Source organism: Thalassophryne amazonica, chromosome 4, assembly GCF_902500255.1.
Source record: "Thalassophryne amazonica chromosome 4, fThaAma1.1, whole genome shotgun sequence".
NCBI classification, from domain to species: Eukaryota; Metazoa; Chordata; class Actinopteri; order Batrachoidiformes; family Batrachoididae; genus Thalassophryne; species Thalassophryne amazonica.
In genome coordinates this window covers 26,617,533-26,634,857 of record NC_047106.1, presented here as the reverse complement: position 1 = coordinate 26,634,857, position 17,325 = coordinate 26,617,533, and the positions used below count along the sequence as shown (strand labels likewise).

The window sequence follows — 17,325 nt, the reverse complement described above, 5'->3', positions numbered from 1 at the left end:
TCCTTTTTTTTTTTTTGCTGACTCCACCGATGACAATCTCACGTGCTCAAACAAAGAGTGTGTAACTATCAGGATTGCTCCTCTGGTGTACATGTGAATATTACTGGATAACTCTGTTGCTTTCTCAACGTAAAGCACTTGTTTACCATATCAATGTAGCGAGGGGGAGGGGCCGCTCCTCAGACTGTAAGGAGCCAAAGTGGGCCAAAGTATAAATGAAAGCTGCTTTAGGAGCAGCACAGAACACTCCAAAACACAGTAGAAGAAATTTGTGATGTGACCTTTGTGTAATAGCAGACAGAAATTGCTTTGAGATGAAGACAAACAAAACGCATAGACCATTTTGTATATATTGTTCAAAATGTGTATTTGTGTTTATTGTTTGAACCTTTTTGTTGTACAGTCTTTCACACAAGACCTCAAATTACCTTTATAAAGTGTCAAAACAGTTGTTTATTATAGTTTGCTGTGTGTTTTGAATAAATGTGTGGAAAATTATCCCGCTTTATTTTTTCCTTTCTTATTTCTGATTGTAAACCTTTATTACACTTATAAAACACAACAAAAGCATATATATTATGAAAGTACAGGATGTCCTGAAAAAAAGAGACATAAAACTTGATTGTGGGATGTAGGGAGAGCTGTTAACAGCAATAATAAAACATTTATGCCAGGCGAGTGAACTGTCCAAAAAATGCCCTCGGACCCCAGAGGGTTAAGCCTCAGGGGTCCATGGACTCACCAACAGGTCCACATCAGTTATTTATGTTTCATTTTCTGCACGTTCTCTGAGAAATTATAATCGGTTTGCTAGTCCACAGCATGGAACATGACATGGCAAATCCATGAGTGGAGATTGTCAGTTGTGAGACATAAGGTCAGTTTGCTGCTCTGTTTGTCATGGGATAGTTGTCCATGTATTCAAACTAAGTTCTGTTACAATAGGCAGTCCTGTGACTTCATCTAGAAGAACCTCATGTTCTGATGAAGTGTCCTTAGTGAGTCTCTCCAATTACCTAAACTGTAATGGGGAGCTTTAACTGCTTGATTTGTCTAGTCAAGTAGTCCATCACTCAAAGATGAGGCACTTCTAAGTGACATAAAATGGAAAAACTGCAAAGGTTCACCATTTTTCCTCAGTAAATAAGTTAAACAAGTAATTGATAATCTAGTTAGATGGTTATTTTTCCTGCTCATTGTCTAGTGGTGATTTAGTACTGAGCACTCCTCTCTGTCTTCTCATGTTTTTTCAGCTTTCTTCAGCGCTCCTCTTTGATGCTGTGTTCACGGTGGTGGCAGCAGTCCAGGAGTTAAACCGAAGCCAGAACGTTGGTGCCACTCAGCTCTCTTGCAAGTCATCCAAAATCTGGGAGCATGGCACCAGCCTCATGAATTATCTAAGGATGGTAAGACTGCCCCAACGAGACATGATGGACTGAGAATACGCAGTGACCTCAGTTTACCTTGTTGCTTGTTTGTTTTTACATTTATGTCCACCAAAGAGATTATATTCTCAGCCACATTTGTATTCAAATTGACTGAATGAGCCCCCCAAACAAAAAACAGTGTGTATTTTGGTCAAAGGGTTGGAAATGGACTTTGATTTTGGGGCAGATTGCAAATAAAGTGGTGGCTCTAAATTTTCAAATGTTTTGTGAACTTTTCAACACCGCGTTTGTTGGGTTTTTGTGGCAGTATGCATTACTTCATATTATTTTATTGTTCCGATATTTTCTTGTTTTCTTTCAAACCAAGTCTTTGAACCAATTTGGGGAATGAAAATGAAAACCAGAAGGAATGGCTATGTCTAGGAACAACAACAACAACAACAAAAAAACCCCAGAAACTATAGTTTTGAATTTTGCAAAACAAAAATGTACAAACGGTAATGCTGGTTAATAACTTTTTTGGGGGGGCTAAATTATTACAAAGTAAAACATTTTCTGCTTCCAGTAACATGGTGCTGATTTCACTTGCTGTCTTCCTCTGAACATCCTGCATATTTTTGAATGGTGGTGAAATAAATTAAAATATAGTGTGGTCTCCATTTCCAGCCAGAGATGATAAATATTGTGCTATGCATCTCGTAAAAGTTGGCATCAACTTCATCAGTCTTTGATGGACAGGCTAACATGTAAACACAAATAATGTTGGAACCAGTTAGCTAGTTCCAGTTTGCCAAAACATTTAGCCCAACATAGCCGAGTTTGTTCACCTCAGCATTAGCAATAGACTGCATAGTAAAATGTAGACATTTTATAACATCCGAAAGCGAAATATTGTACTTTAGAAATGTTGGTCTTTGACATCTACTTTATCAGTTTTTGATGGACAGACTAACATAAATAAAAATAATGTTGGAAGTAGTTAGCTAGCTCCAGTTCGAGTAAACATTGTGCTCAGCATATCCTTGCTTGTTAACTGTGGCATTAGCGACAGACTATAACATAAACTGAAGACCTTTTTATAACATCCAAAAGATACATATTGTTACATCACACAGACTTACATGGAGTTTTATTAACCAGTGTTTTATTTTAACTGGTTTAGGAATTAAAATTGAGGTGGCACCCAAATCTGGAAATATTAAAACACAGATTCTGCTGGGAATGAACCGAAAAGTTAGCTTTCTCCACATAGCCGTGTATTTTGGCCTTCATTATTCCTTTATTTCCTACAATGTTGATTGGATATTTTACACTTGAAAGGACATGTAATAAAATGTCATCTGTGCTGTGTAAAGATATATTCACTATCTATTAGGTCACTTTATCTTGTCTCTGCATTATTGCAAGAGACAGTGGAGAATAAGAGATCATGATGAGCTGCCAGTCAATAAAATGCATATTCCTATTGCAATGAAACAATTGGAAATGTTTAAATGTGACATTTGTATCAGGACGTTTCTCTCAGAAAGAGAAGACATGAATAATAGCCCTTCCAGTTTGCTATAAATTGGCTCTATTGCACTCTCATCTTCATATTATTATTCTAAATTTGACATATTTTAAAAAGCTGGTCCTGAGCCAACACTGCAGCCAAAGACTGTCATACAAGTCATCACTGCTGCTGAGAGAGAATGTAACTTTTTTTAACGTGCGCCTGTCTGTGTGTTGGGTAGGTAGAATTGGAAGGTCTAACGGGCCACATTGAGTTTAACAGCAAAGGTCAGAGATCCAACTACGCCCTGAGGATCATGCAGAACAGCAAGGACGGACTCAGGCAGGTAAAGTCACTCAGAGTCTTACTGCACTGATGTTACCTGTGCCCTAATATCAATTTGACAACACGATAACACTGACATTACTGCATCATGCATGGAACTGTGGGTAATCCACTGATAACAGACTGCGCATAAACCATGAGAATTCTCCTATAGATAGTAGACTGCCTGTGACATCAGGGCTGCAGGAGGGGCCTGCATCTCTGAGTAGTTGTTTCGGTGTCCGTATTGGACCCATACTGATTGTTTGGCCGTACCATTTTTTAGATGAGCACACAGTTACGATCCCACCGTGCACTACGTCTGGCAAATGATAGTTGTCTTTATGGCACTGATATAACTGGAGCTCATGTGGGAGCTATGATAGCACTCCTTCACTGACATCTCTTGGCACAAATAATCCACATTACCCGCTAACAGGAATGTTAAAGTGTCTGAAGGAAAAATAAGTGGATGTCCTTTGGAAGTGCAGAGGTATAACAGAAATGGGCTCAAAATACTTATCTTGTTATGTGCCGACGCGGGTTGAGGAGCGGACCTGTGTCTGACTGAACCCAGCGCTAAATAACCAGAAAGCGGTTCCAAAAAACAAAACAATTTTATTATCCCCCTCTTGTGCAAAACTCGGTGTACAACATAAAGTGCGTTTGTCTGACGGAGTGAAGGACGGCGTGCTCTCCAGCGCCCAAAGGGATCGAAGCCCGGCGCTTCTGGACTCACATTCACCGCCAAACACCCCCCAGGTGGACACGACAAACTGACTCTGTGAAGGATAGAAGAGGTGAGGTAAGTCAACAGCTACAACTAATATCCTTCAATGGCACACACTATCAGCAACACATTCAGGTCTGAATTTAAGCTTTATGTAAATGAGCAGCTTCTCACAACAGGTGGAGGATCATCTGTCCGCATGCCACGGCCGTGAGAAGCGAGCTGCACAACTCTCATCAATATTCACATATACTGCGTAACAAAATACCAAATTACTGTTAACACTTATTCAGACAATCAATCACCTCTGATGTGTGCTGACAGCATGTGTCCCTCACCCGTCCTCCTTCACAGGCATGATGTGTCAAACCCAGGCGCGGTCCTCAGCGTCTCACAAACGAACGTCACAAGGTCGAGTTCCCGGCAATTCTGCTTGAATCACTCATGGCTTAAATGCAGAACGCCATCTCATTATCTGCTTCAGCTGAAAGTCTTTAAGGTTGCACGTGAGCATCATCCACAGGTGCTGCATATCACGCTGATGAGGGTGAAGGACTCTTCTGCCAGCACCTTCTCCACAGACAAAAAACCAGTTTGCATACCACCTGGAGAGCAAAGAAAAGAAAAGAACACCAAAATGTCCAGCCAACCCCCCCCCCCCCCCCCCCCCCCCCCCCCCAACACACAACATATCTTTTGGATTTTACCACCTGTGCTGCTGCTGGTTGCATTGATTTTTCAGACATTGCACAATTTGCATACAGACTTGATTCACTCACCAACTCAACTATTCAATTAAAAAAAGAAAACAGTGCATACATCCATGAGCATTCTGCCATATCTCAAGAAGTCTAAGCCATCCAGTCTTAATTTTACTGTTAAAGGAATATGTTCACTTTTTGTGCAGCCTTGTTCATATTAAACATTTGTTAGCAATAAACCCTCTGAGTATTGTCCTCACCTTTTACAATTTTGTCATGTAGGAAAAATCCCCTTTGCCACAACTTGCTGTAAAGGAAATACATGATTGTCCCTCATAGTCTAGTCTGTTAGGCAGATTTTAAGGAGGGATTGTGCAAATTTGTGTACAGTCATGATAATTGGAACACTTATAATTTGTGACCTGCTGGGAGCCAAATAGTCTGGTGCAGTTTGCCATTTTGGCCATTTCTGTTGCCAAAATTTGTTTATTTATTTATTTATTTATTTTTTATTTTTTTTTGCTTAGTTGTGGTTCAAATAAGCCAGAAATATTGGGGTTCAATTTTTCCTGCCCCCCAACCCCATTTTATATCACCATTTTCAAAATGACCGCTTCCAGGTTGAATATGCCACACAATGACTTCAGACTTCAGACAACTTTATTGATCCCAAAAAAGGGCAATGACCCTTCTAAGTTACACACAATCGCAGACATTGTGTCCAAAACTATGTTTTTGATTATGAGAAATTTCCTGGTATATCTTGAAGTGATAATGGAGTGGCAGCCATCTTAATAATCCAATATGGCCACCACAAAATATGAAATTTTACACAGTTTTTCATCTATGGGTGCCTGGATGGTTATACATATTTGCCTGGAATTTATTTTGACTAGAGTCAATAACCTAGTGAAGTTTTGGTTCCTTTCTAGAGATTTTCATTTATATATTAACATAAACAAAATTCCAAAATGGCCGAAGGTTTTTCACATACCATGTATGTAATGTATACATGATTTAACAATACTTTGCAAATTGCAAATTATGTTAAATATTTTCAGGCAGCAGGGCAGAAAAGCAGAATGTCTACTGTGCAAAAACTTCTCTGACTCCAGGCAAAATGAAAACCATTTATTAAACATTAGTAAGAATTCAGTATTGGAAATGTATTTTCAATTGACACATTGTCAAAGCTTATACAATACAAAGCATCTCTTTTTGACATATAATTATGTATGGCAATACAGCTCCATGTAATGGAAAACACAGTCACAATTGTTTGAAAAAATTGCCATGATGTGTCATGGCACATACACCAAGGTCATTGCCATTATGATGTGTTTATCCATTGCATAAAGTGATATTCTGTGTGCTAGTACATTTCTATCACCAGTTTAATCCTTAATCTCCAATAATTCTAACAATTACACACACATTTTGCATTTATGGTTGTGGCCAAAAAATTCAATTTTATCTTTCACCTGAGGTGGCAGATCTTCATCATTCAGTTGTTGTGGTATTTGATCGACACCAAGGTCCTGGAAGCATTTGATGGCTGGATCATCACTGGGAAACTTCATCTAGGCTCCACCCATCTTTTCTTGCCTACAAATTTGCCTCTCCAGTCAGCTCCAGAGAAATCATGGAGGCACTTTTCTTTTCCAATCACACCGACTTGCCCTGCTACATTGATTTCCCCGTATTTGGCACCTTTGCCAGTCAGGAACTTCAGACCTTCCAGTCAGACCTTTACCAGTCAGGAACTTCAGAACAACATTTGTTGGAAGCCTGCCATGTGTTGCCAGGTCCACTCGTAGTGTGAGAACATCCATATCTGACGACCACACACATATTACTTTGACTTGGTCATTCAGACAGTCTAATACCTGATTGGGTATTAAGGTGTAAGTCTCTTCATGACAGTGTTCAACTTCAAATTCATGGCTTTTGATTGTAATGTAATGTAATGCGTGGTGCACATGCGCTCCACGCACACGCGTGGGTCAACAATTATCACTCAGCGATGTGTGTGTGTGCGTGTGTGTGTGTGTGCATAACGCTGCATGGGCCACTAAGTGCACACGCGGGGGGCGCACATGCACGTGGGGCACACGTGCCACTAGACAGCTTTGCTCAAAGTTCGGGCCATGCAGTCCCTCAGACAGAGAGCCTTTCCAGGGAAACTTCTTTTTTCTTTTTGCACACTTCAGGAGCACAACGCAACTCGGGACACGCGATGGTTGGATTATCAGATGGGATTAATATTTTTATTTTGGGTGAGAGGATTTTAACCACATGCTGCTGTCCCAGCTTCATGTCCACGTCGGTGCTGTGAAACACTCCGGGACCGCTGTTGGAGGTGAGATGCACGTTTATTAATGGTGTCATGGCCTGGCACAAGTTCCACGTCATATCTCCTACAGAGGTAGAAGGTGATCATTTATTACAACCACGGAGAGGCGCAGCTGCCTGTATTATGATGGAGATAATACTAGTTAACATTATTTACATCGCCCATGGGAAGGAATGGACAAATAGCTGTACTATAAGTTCGATTGTGGATATAACAGCCTGTTCAGATTTGTGGTTGCATGCACACAGTAGTGCACAGTGCTTTTGGTTTGATAGCTGCTGTTCACATTCACTGTACATGATAATTATTCATAATTATTATTGTGATGAAGCATGCCACATACATTTCAACAGTTCCTTTGCTCTTGGGGGGGGTGGACATTATTACACGTGGCACGTGCAGGTCATACCGGCAGGCTTTGCGGTGCCAGATCTCTCTCGAGGTTCCCTCGTATGCGCTCAAATCATTTCGGATCCAGTTTTGCCGCCATGAGAGTATGTAAATTAGGGTCAGATGGCCGTCAGATTACACATGGACCGCTGTCGGATAGGTGTCTTATCTCGACGGCGCCCTGACAGTTTTGAACATGTGCATCACACTCGGGGCCATCGGCAGATTTTGACCAATTGTGTCAAGTTCCGCAGATGGCTGTCAGAATGTTTTTGAACTGAAATCCGACACTTTTTGGATGTGTGGCGATTCATAATTCGGACACCACTCTGTATGATTCCAACTATGTGTGACGGGATATAAGTAATTGTTTAGTTTGTTGAGAGACATCAATCAATCAATCAATTTTTTTATATAGCGCCAAATCACAACAAACAGTTGCCCCAAGGCACTTTATATTGTAAGGCAAGGCCATACAATAATTATGTAAAACCCCAACGGTCAAAACGACCCCCTGTGAGCAAGCACTTGGCTACAGTGGGAAGGAAAAACTCCCTTTTAACAGGAAGAAACCTCCAGCAGAACCAGGCTCAGGGAGGAGCAGTCTTCTGCTGGGACTGGTTGGGGCTGAGGGAGAGAACCAGGAAAAAGACATGCTGTGGAGGGGAGCAGAGATCGATCACTAATGATTAAATGCAGAGTGGTGCATACAGAGCAAAAAGAGAAAGAAACAGTGCATCATGGGAACCCCCCAGCAGTCTACGTCTATAGTAGCATAACTAAGGGATGGTTCAGGGTCACCTGATCCAGCCCTAACTATAAGCTTTAGCAAAAAGGAAAGTTTTAAGCCTAATCTTAAAAGTAGAGAGGGTGTCTGTCTCCCTGATCTGAATTGGGAGCTGGTTCCACAGGAGAGGAGCCTGAAAGCTGAAGGCTCTGCCTCCCATTCTACTCTTACAAACCCTAGGAACTACAAGTAAGCCTGCAGTCTGAGAGCGAAGCGCTCTATTGGGGTGATATGGTACTACGAGGTCCCTAAGATAAGATGGGACCTGATTATTCAAAACCTTATAAGTAAGAAGAAGAATTTTAAATTCTATTCTAGAATTAACAGGAAGCCAATGAAGAGAGGCCAATATGGGTGAGACATGCTCTCTCCTTCTAGTCCCCGTCAGTACTCTAGCTGCAGCATTTTGAATTAACTGAAGGCTTTTTAGGGAACTTTTAGGACAACCTGATAATAATGAATTACAATAGTCCAGCCTAGAGGAAATAAATGCATGAATTAGTTTTTCAGCATCACTCTGAGACAAGACCTTTCTGATTTTAGAGATATTGCGTAAATGCAAAAAAGCAGTCCTACATATTTGTTTAATATGCGCTTTGAATGACATATCCTGATCAAAAATGACTCCAAGATTTCTCACAGTATTACTAGAGGTCAGGGTAATGCCATCCAGAGTAAGGATCTGGTTAGACACCATGTTTCTAAGATTTGTGGGGCCATGTACAATAACTTCAGTTTTATCTGAGTTTAAAAGCAGGAAATTAGAGGTCATCCATGTCTTTATGTCTGTAAGACAATCCTGCAGTTTAGCTAATTGGTGTGTGTCCTCTGGCTTCATGGATAGATAAAGAGACATATTTCTGTATTGTGTAAAAGAACAGTTAGCCTTTTTTTTTTTTTTTTTGCTTTATTGCCCAAAATTATTATTGTACATCGGCAGTAATTGGCAAGTGGTTTTGAGCAATACTTGTCACCCCAGCAATGCCTCAGTGGATGCTGGGATTTCACGCTTCCTAAACATGTTTTCTGGGTATGCTTTTTACTATAGTGGAAATACACTACATCCACCACCAGACGTTTCAGTCACTGCTCACATAAATCCATGAATCACTCGCCTGGCTTTTCTTTCCTTCAGTATCCCAGCAGCACAGTTTCAAACGGTCTCTTTTTTTGCAGGTTGTTTTTCAGTAGCTGGATGGTTAAACAGTACATCAGTTTTAACCACATTTTAAAGCATTGTGAAGAATGAAAGTAGCTGGTAAAATTGGACTACACGGTAATGTATGAACAGGCTTTAGCTACACAAAGCTCACTCATTGAATTATATATGGAATTACCTCAAGTTGGCATTTTGAAACCGTGGTGTGCCATTAACTCAGAAATTAGCCCATGTCTATGTGGAATTGATGAATCAGATAAAACCTCCATAAAACCTGTCCTAAACCTCCTCCTCACTCAGACCCTTTTCTTTAAAGTCCTTCACTCTATCCGTCCACGTCCACTTCAGCCTTCCTTTATTTCTCTTGCCCTGTACTTTCATTTTCGTCACTGTTTTCCCACAAATTCACCATCTCTTTTCATCACACGCTCAGACTGCTTCAGCCTACTTTTCCAGAGTTTGACAGATATTTCTCTGGTTTTGCTTCTCCTCTTATTTGCTCATTCATCGTTTGACTTCACTCATCCATCTCAGACCTGACTTCTCCTGCACTGCCTTCACTGCCGATGCTTCAGCCACATTCATGGCCACATTCATGGCCACATTCAGTTGCCTTGCCACTGCTTTATTAATGCCGTCATTTAACCCTCGCCTTGCTTATTGCTCATACAACACACTTAATATCCTCCAGAATGTACTTTGAATTCTATTTTAATGGAATAACAGATATTACTCACTGAGAATGTCAACTCTCATCGAAAAAAAAAACTGTATGGTTTATGTTGTGAAAGTGTAGGAACACGGGCCCACAACAGGGGGCGTAAAATGAACGGACAATGGATAAGCCAAACAGTAACAATTTAATGTTGTGAAGTGCACAACGGAATACAGACAAATACAGTTTTGGTAGTACAGACAATTATATGTTGAGTGACGTGTGGGCAGGCTTGAGGATAGGAGACGTCCGTCCAGAACCAAGCTGGATCCCACACAGCCTTCACCGCCAACGGACCTGAAGAACACCGGAGCCGCCAAGTCCTGGATCCCCAGGTGGCCACCGTCTCCAGCTGTCAGACCTGGTACTGCTGGCAGAGAACAGAAACAGTATAGATGAGTGTGAGTTCGCACACTCAGTAATTCCACAGTCTGTGTTCCTTTGGGAGGGAGCACCTCCACCTCCAATCACACCCTCGTGCAGCTCCTGTCTAACCACATATCTGGTTGGGGTGTGAAGCGAAGCCGTCGCTGATCACACCAAATGCCAATCCCACAGATAAGGCAACACCACAGGAAAACAGCTGCAAAGAAGTTCAGACTATAAGTCAGTGTTAAGTTTAGCAGAGAAATTACCTCTTCTGGTAACTGATTTCAGGCTCAGGGAAGGGCAGTCTTCTGCTGGGACTGGTTGGGGCTGAGGGAGAGAACCAGGAAAAAGACATGCTGTGGAGGGGAGCAGAGATCAGTCACTAATGATTAAATGCAGAGTGGTGCATACAGAGCAAAAAGAGAAGAAACACTCAGTGCATCATGGGAACCCCCCAGCAGTCTAAGTCTATAGCAGCATAACTAAGGGATGGTTCAGGGTCACCTGATCCAGCCCTAACTATAAGCTTTAGCAAAAAGGAAAGTTTAAGCCTAATCTTAAAAGTAGAGAGGGTGTCTGTCTACCTGATCCGAATTGGGAGCTGGTTCCAGAGGAGAGGAGCCTGAAAGCTGAAGGCTCTACCTCCCATTCTACTCTTACAAACCCTAGGAACTACAAGTAAGCCTGCAGTCTGAGAGCGAAGCGCTCTATTGGGGTGATATGGTACTATGAGGTCCCTAAGATAAGATGGGTCCTGATTATTCAAAACCTTATAAGTAAGAAGAAGAATTTTAAATTCTATTCTAGAATTAACAGGAAGCCAATGAAGAGAGGCCAATATGGGTGAGATATGCTCTCTCCTTCTAGTCCCCTCTCAGTACTCTAGCTGCAGCATTTTGAATTAACTGAAGGCTTTTCAGGGAACTTTTAGGACAACCTGATAATAATGAATTACAATAGTCCAGCCTGAGGAAATAAATGCATGAATTAGTTTTTTCAGCATCACTCTGAGACAGACCTTTCTAATTTTAGAGATATTGCGCAAATGCAAAAAAGCAGTCCTACATATTTGTTTAATATGTGCATTGAATGATATATCCTGATCAAAAATGACTCCAAGATTTCTCACAGTATTACTAGAGGTCAGGGTAATGCCATCCAGAGTAAGGATCTGGTTAGACACCATGTTTCTAAGATTTGTGGGGCCAAGTACAATAACTTCAGTTTTATCTGAGTTTAAAAGCAGGAACTTAGAGGTCATCCATGTCTTTGTCTGTAAGACAATCCTGCAGTTTAGCTAATTGGTGTGTGTCCTCTGGCTTCATAGATAGATAAAGCTGGGTATCATCTGCGTAACAATGAAAATTTAAGCAATGCCGTCTATAATACTGCCTAAGGGAAACATGTATAAAGTGAATAAAATTGGTCTTAGCACAGAACCTTGTGGAACTCCATAATTAACCTTAGTCTGTGAAGAAGATTCCCCATTTACATGAACAAATTGTAATCTATTAGATAAATATGATTCAAACCACCGCAGCGCAGTCCCTTTAATACCTATGACATGCTCTAATCTCTGTAATAAAAATTTTATGGTCAACAGTATCAAAAGAAGCACTGAGGTCTAACAGAACAAGCACAGAGATGAGTCCACTGTCTGAGGCCATAAGAAGATCATTTGTAACCTTCACTAATGCTGTTTCTGTACTATGATGAATTCTAAACCCTGACTGAAACTCTCAAATAGACCATTCCTCTGCAGATGATCAGTTAGCTGTTTTACAACTACCCTTTCAAGAATGTTTGAGAGAAAAGGAAGGTTGGAGATTGGCCTATAATTAGCTAAGATAGCTGGGGTCAAGTGATGGCTTTTTAAGTAATGGTTTAATTACTGCCACCTTAAAAGCCTGTGGTACATAGCCAACTAATAAAGACAGATTGATCATATTTAAGATCGAAGCATTAATTAATGGTAGGGCTTCCTTGAGCAGCTGGTAGGAATGGGGTCTAATAGACATGTTGATGGTTTGGAGGAAGTAACTAATGAAAATAACTCAGACAGAACAATCGGAGAGAAAGAGTCTAACCAAATACCAGCATCACTGAAAGCAGCCAAAGAGAACGATATGTCTTTGGGATAGTTATGAGTAATTTTTTCTCTAATAGTTAAAATTTTATTAGCAAAGAAAGTCATGAAGTCATTACTAGTTAAAGTTAAAGGATACTCGGCTCAATAGAGCTCTGACTCTTTGTCAGCCTGGCTACAGTGCTGAAAAGAAACCTGGGGTTGTTCTTTTCTTCAATTAGTGATGAATAGTAAGATGTCCTAGCTTTTCTAGGCTAAGTGAAGATGTTCTAAATTAGTGAGACGCCATTTCCTCTCCAACTTACGGGTTATCTGCTTTAAGCTGCGAGTTTGTGAGTTATAACCACGGAGTCAGGCACTTATGATTTAAGGCTCTCTTTTTCAGAGGAGCTACAGCATCCAAAGTTGTCCTCAATGAAAACTATTGACGAGATAATCTATCTCACTCACAGAGTTTAGGTAGCTACTCTGCCCCTGTGTTGGTATATGGTATTGGAGAACATAAAGAAGGAATCATATCCTTAAACCTAGTTACAGCGCTTTCTGAAAGACTTCTAGTGTAATGAAACTTATTCCCCACTGCTGGGTAGTCCATCAGAGTAAATGTAAATTTTATTAAGAAATGATCAGACAGAAGGGGGTTTTCAGGGAATACTGTTAAGTCTTCAATTTCCATACCATAAGTCAGAACAAGATCTAAGGTATGATTAAAGTGGTGGGTGGACTCATTTACATTTTGAGCAAAGCCAATCGAGTCTAACAATAGATTAAATGCAGTGTTGAGGCTGTCATTCTCAGCATCTGTGTGGATGTTAAAATCGCCCACTATAATTATCTTATCTGAGCTAAGCACTAAGGCAGACAAAAGGTCCGAAAATTCACAGAGAAACTCACAGTAACGACCAGGTGGACGATAGATAACAACAAATAAAACTGGTTTTTGGGACTTCCAATTTGGATGGACAAGACTAAGAGACAAGCTTTCAAATGAATTAAAGCTCTGTCTGGGTTTTTGTTTTAAGTAAGAAGTCAAAATAAATGCAACAATCACCACAGCCGCCCACCCCACACACACCGCCAATTTTCCATATCATCCCTACTTTTTTCTGATTTGGGGTTGTAATTTAATGTCTGAAGTTTGATGTAAAATGATAACTGTAATCCCTCAGGTTTATCCTTCTTCTCAGCATTGTCAGGAAATGCATCGTATTTTATCTACGTGTCTCTCATCCTGCCAGCGATAGCATGGATTTTCCCAGTGCTCCTTCTCTGTCAGTGCTGCATTATCTGTGATGCTATTAACTTGCAATCCAATAGACTGTCATTACTGTGTGGCAGCAGAAAGCTATATCTGTAGTGGTTGCTGTTTTTATCTCCAGCATTTTAAGTGGTTGTTGTTGAGAGGTGATGGACGGGATGCTGGCTCCTGAGTGCAGTTGCAGAGTTTACTACCTCACTTTTTTAAACATTGACCCTTGAAAATGGAACGATAGATGGAGAGTTAGAAGGGCGATGAAGTTCTGAGAGAAACTTTACCAAAGCAATTAGCAAAAGTGTCAGACAGTGGCCCATATGACTTTATTAACCTTGTATGTGTCCCCTTGTGTTCTCTCTTTCCACTGGCATTGAGCCACTGCAACAGAAGGACAATGCTATCAGTGATAATGTGATGATTTCAAGCACAAGTATTATAAAGCAGCCCTGACAGTTATAATATTAGGGAGATGGGAGTTGTGTTGTGCAGGGATAGCATGGGGGTGTTTGTTTTCTTGACACACACCTTTGACTTGCTGCTTGGGTCGACCGGCTTCAGCCAAGCAAACTGTTGATGTGCCAATGTCTTGGCAGGGAAAAGTAAGGTAGTTCACTGCCCATGTGAGTTTGAACCGCTCAGTCTAACAGATGTTTGGTTTACAAGTCAGCTTTTGAAGAAATCTCCACAATTAGCACAGTCTACAAAATACCTTAGGATTTACCATATTGTTCCAAATATAAGACGGCCCAATTATGAGATCAAAATGCATCTTTTCAAGACAACTTTTGAAAAAAGACTCTCTGAAGACCAACTTTTTTTTTTTAAGAAAATGTTTTCATTTGAAAATAATGCTTTAAAAAAGCAAATTTTATGTGTTTCTTTTTTTCAGCCACTGTTACTTTAAGGCCATGGGAAGCACTCCTGGCTATCAGTATTTTACATGGTCTTTTTGGGTCACTATCATCTAACATTACCATCTGTCATACTGTGTTCCATGGCTGCTTGAGAGTTATTTGATGACTTTGCTGCATTTATCACCATGTCCTTAAAGTCTGCATCATAACCTCTCCACATTGCTAGTTAATTTTCCCAACTTGTGAATTGCAGTCTTTTCTGAACAACGTGTAAATCCAGTGTTGCACAATGGAGGAGCACAGTATCTATCCATCATGCAGCACTGTACGCTACTTAGAAGGGCAGTCATTTCAATCTTTTCACAGTTATTCATTGCCACCTGTTGTGGGTGTATATGGCATGTAAAAGTTTAAACCCCATTCTCCCAGATGTATTTCCAGGAAAAAAAAAATGCTATATCATATTTAAAATGCCAATTTAAAAAGAGCAGTGATACAGGAAGGTTGGCAGCTTAAGTGGGATGAAAAACGTCTGAAACAACAGAATGCTAGTACACAGGTATATTTAAATTTGAAAAACTGATCTAATCTGACAAAAATAAATATTTCATTAAGTAACAAATTTTGAGATTGATGTACTATATTTATTTTTTTTTTTTTTTTTTGCACACCCCACTGTGCTGCCTTCTACAATAAGTTGTTTAAAGTTTTTAAATGTGTTGAATATTTCCTCTTTCATTTATTTAATTATTATGTATTAATTATTATGTATTATCTCCCCCTCTAGCTGCCACCTTATTGTGGTGGGGGAGTTTGCGTACCCGGATGATCCTAGGAGCTATGTTGTCGGGGCCTTGTAGGGTCTCCCAAGGCAAACAGGTCCTAGGTGACGGGTCAGACTAAGGGCAGTTCAGAACCTCCATGACCAGTAAAAAATCAAGGACCAAGATGTCACCCGGTATGGCAGAGCCGGGGCCCCACCCTGGAGCCAGGCCTGGGGTTGGGGCTTGCGCGCGAGCGCCTGGTGGTCGGGCCTTAGCCCATGGGGCCCGGCCGGGCTCAGCCCGAAAGAGCAACGTGGGCCCGCCCTCCTGTGGGTTCACCACCTGCAGAGGGGGCCATGGGGGTCAGGTGCAGAGAGGATTGGGTGGCGGTCAAGGGCAGGTGGCCTGGCGGCCCGGCGATCGGGGACAGTGCCTCTGGATTGGCAGACCGGGGTGGTGGTCCATCTGTTTAAGAAGGGGGACCGAAGGGTGTGTTCCAACTATAGGGAGATCACACTCCTCAGCTTCCCCGGTAAGGTCTATTCCAGAGTACTGGAGAGGAGAATTCGACCAATGGTCGAACCTCGGATTCAGGAGGAGCAGTGTGGTTTTCATCCTGGTCGCGACACACTGGACCAGCTCTACACTCTCCATCGGGTGCTTGAGGGTTCATGGGAGTTCGCCCAACCAGTCCACATGTGTTTTGTGGATCTGGAGAAGGCGTTTGACCGTGTCCCTCGGGGCACCCTGTGGGGGGTGCTCCAGGAGTACGGGGTCCGGGGTCCTTTGCTAAGGGCTATCCGGTCCCTGTACGACCACAGCAGGAGCTTGGTTCACATTGCCGGTAGTAAGTCAAACCTGTTTCCAGTGCACGTTGGCCTCTGCCAGGGCTGCCCTTTGTCACTGGTTCTGTTCATTATTTTTATGGACAGAATTTCTAGGCGCAGCCAGGGTGTAGAGGGGGTCTGGTTTGGGAACCACAGAATCTCGTCTCTGCTGTTTGTGGATGATGTGGTTCTGTTGGCTTCGTCAAATCAGGACCTTCAGCGTGCACTGGGGCGGTTTGCAGCCGAGTGTGAAGCGTCCAGGATGAAAATCAGCACCTCCAAATCAGAGGCCATGGTTCTCGACCGGAAAAAGGTGCTTTGCCGGATCGGTGCAGCATCTGCAGTGATGCGGTCGCTGTATTGGACCGTCGTGGTGAAGAGAGAGCTGAGTAGGGGGGCAAAGCTCTCGATTACCGATCGATCTACGTTCTGATCCTCACCTATGGTCATGAGATTTGGCTCATGACCGAAAGAACGAGATCGCGAGTACAAGCGGCCGAGATGAGTTTCCTCTGCAGGGTGGCTGGGCGCTCCCTTAGAGATAGGGTGAGGAGCTCGGTCACTCGGGAGGAGCTCGTAGTCGAGCCGCTGCTCCTCCACGTCGAACGGAGTCAGTTGAAGTGGCTCGGGCATCTTTTCCGGATGCCCCCTGGACGCCTCGCTTTAGAGGTGTTCCGGGCACATCCCATTGGGAGGAGGCCCCGGGAAAGACCCAGGACACGCTGGAGGGACTACATCTCTCAGCTGGCTTGGGAATGCCTTGGGGTTGGCCCGGAAGAGCTGGGGGAGGTGTGTGTGGATCGGGAGGTCTGGGCGGCTTTACTTGAGCTGCTGCCCCCGCGACCCGACTCCAGATAAAGCGGAAGAAAATGGATGGATGGATGGATGGATGGATGGATGGATAATTATGTGTTTTAGTGCAATCTAACGGACACTTCAGGGTATTACAGCTAATGTTCATTGTAATTTGAAAAGAACTTTATTGAATGGAAGTGACGTTGTTCAGTAGAGGAAAAGACGATGGCAGCACGCAGTTTGTGCCGTCTTTGAGATCGCAATGTCTTCATTTAAGGTTGCATCGCCGGTATGTATCCACCCTCGTTTATGACAAGTTAATTTTTGGCTCTGATA

At 42.1% G+C, this 17,325-nt stretch overlaps 1 protein-coding gene across 1 annotated transcript in view; it reads left to right on the top strand.

Moving 5' to 3' along the window:
* grik4 (glutamate receptor, ionotropic, kainate 4) overlaps nt 1–17,325 on the top strand; it is a 1,339,327-nt gene that overhangs the window by 1,004,508 nt on the left and 317,494 nt on the right. Inside the window, exons 9-10 of the mRNA XM_034169301.1 lie at nt 1,254–1,406; nt 3,122–3,226. Coding sequence (XP_034025192.1) covers nt 1,254–1,406; nt 3,122–3,226 — 258 coding nt within the window. The remainder of the gene's footprint in view (nt 1–1,253; nt 1,407–3,121; nt 3,227–17,325) is intronic.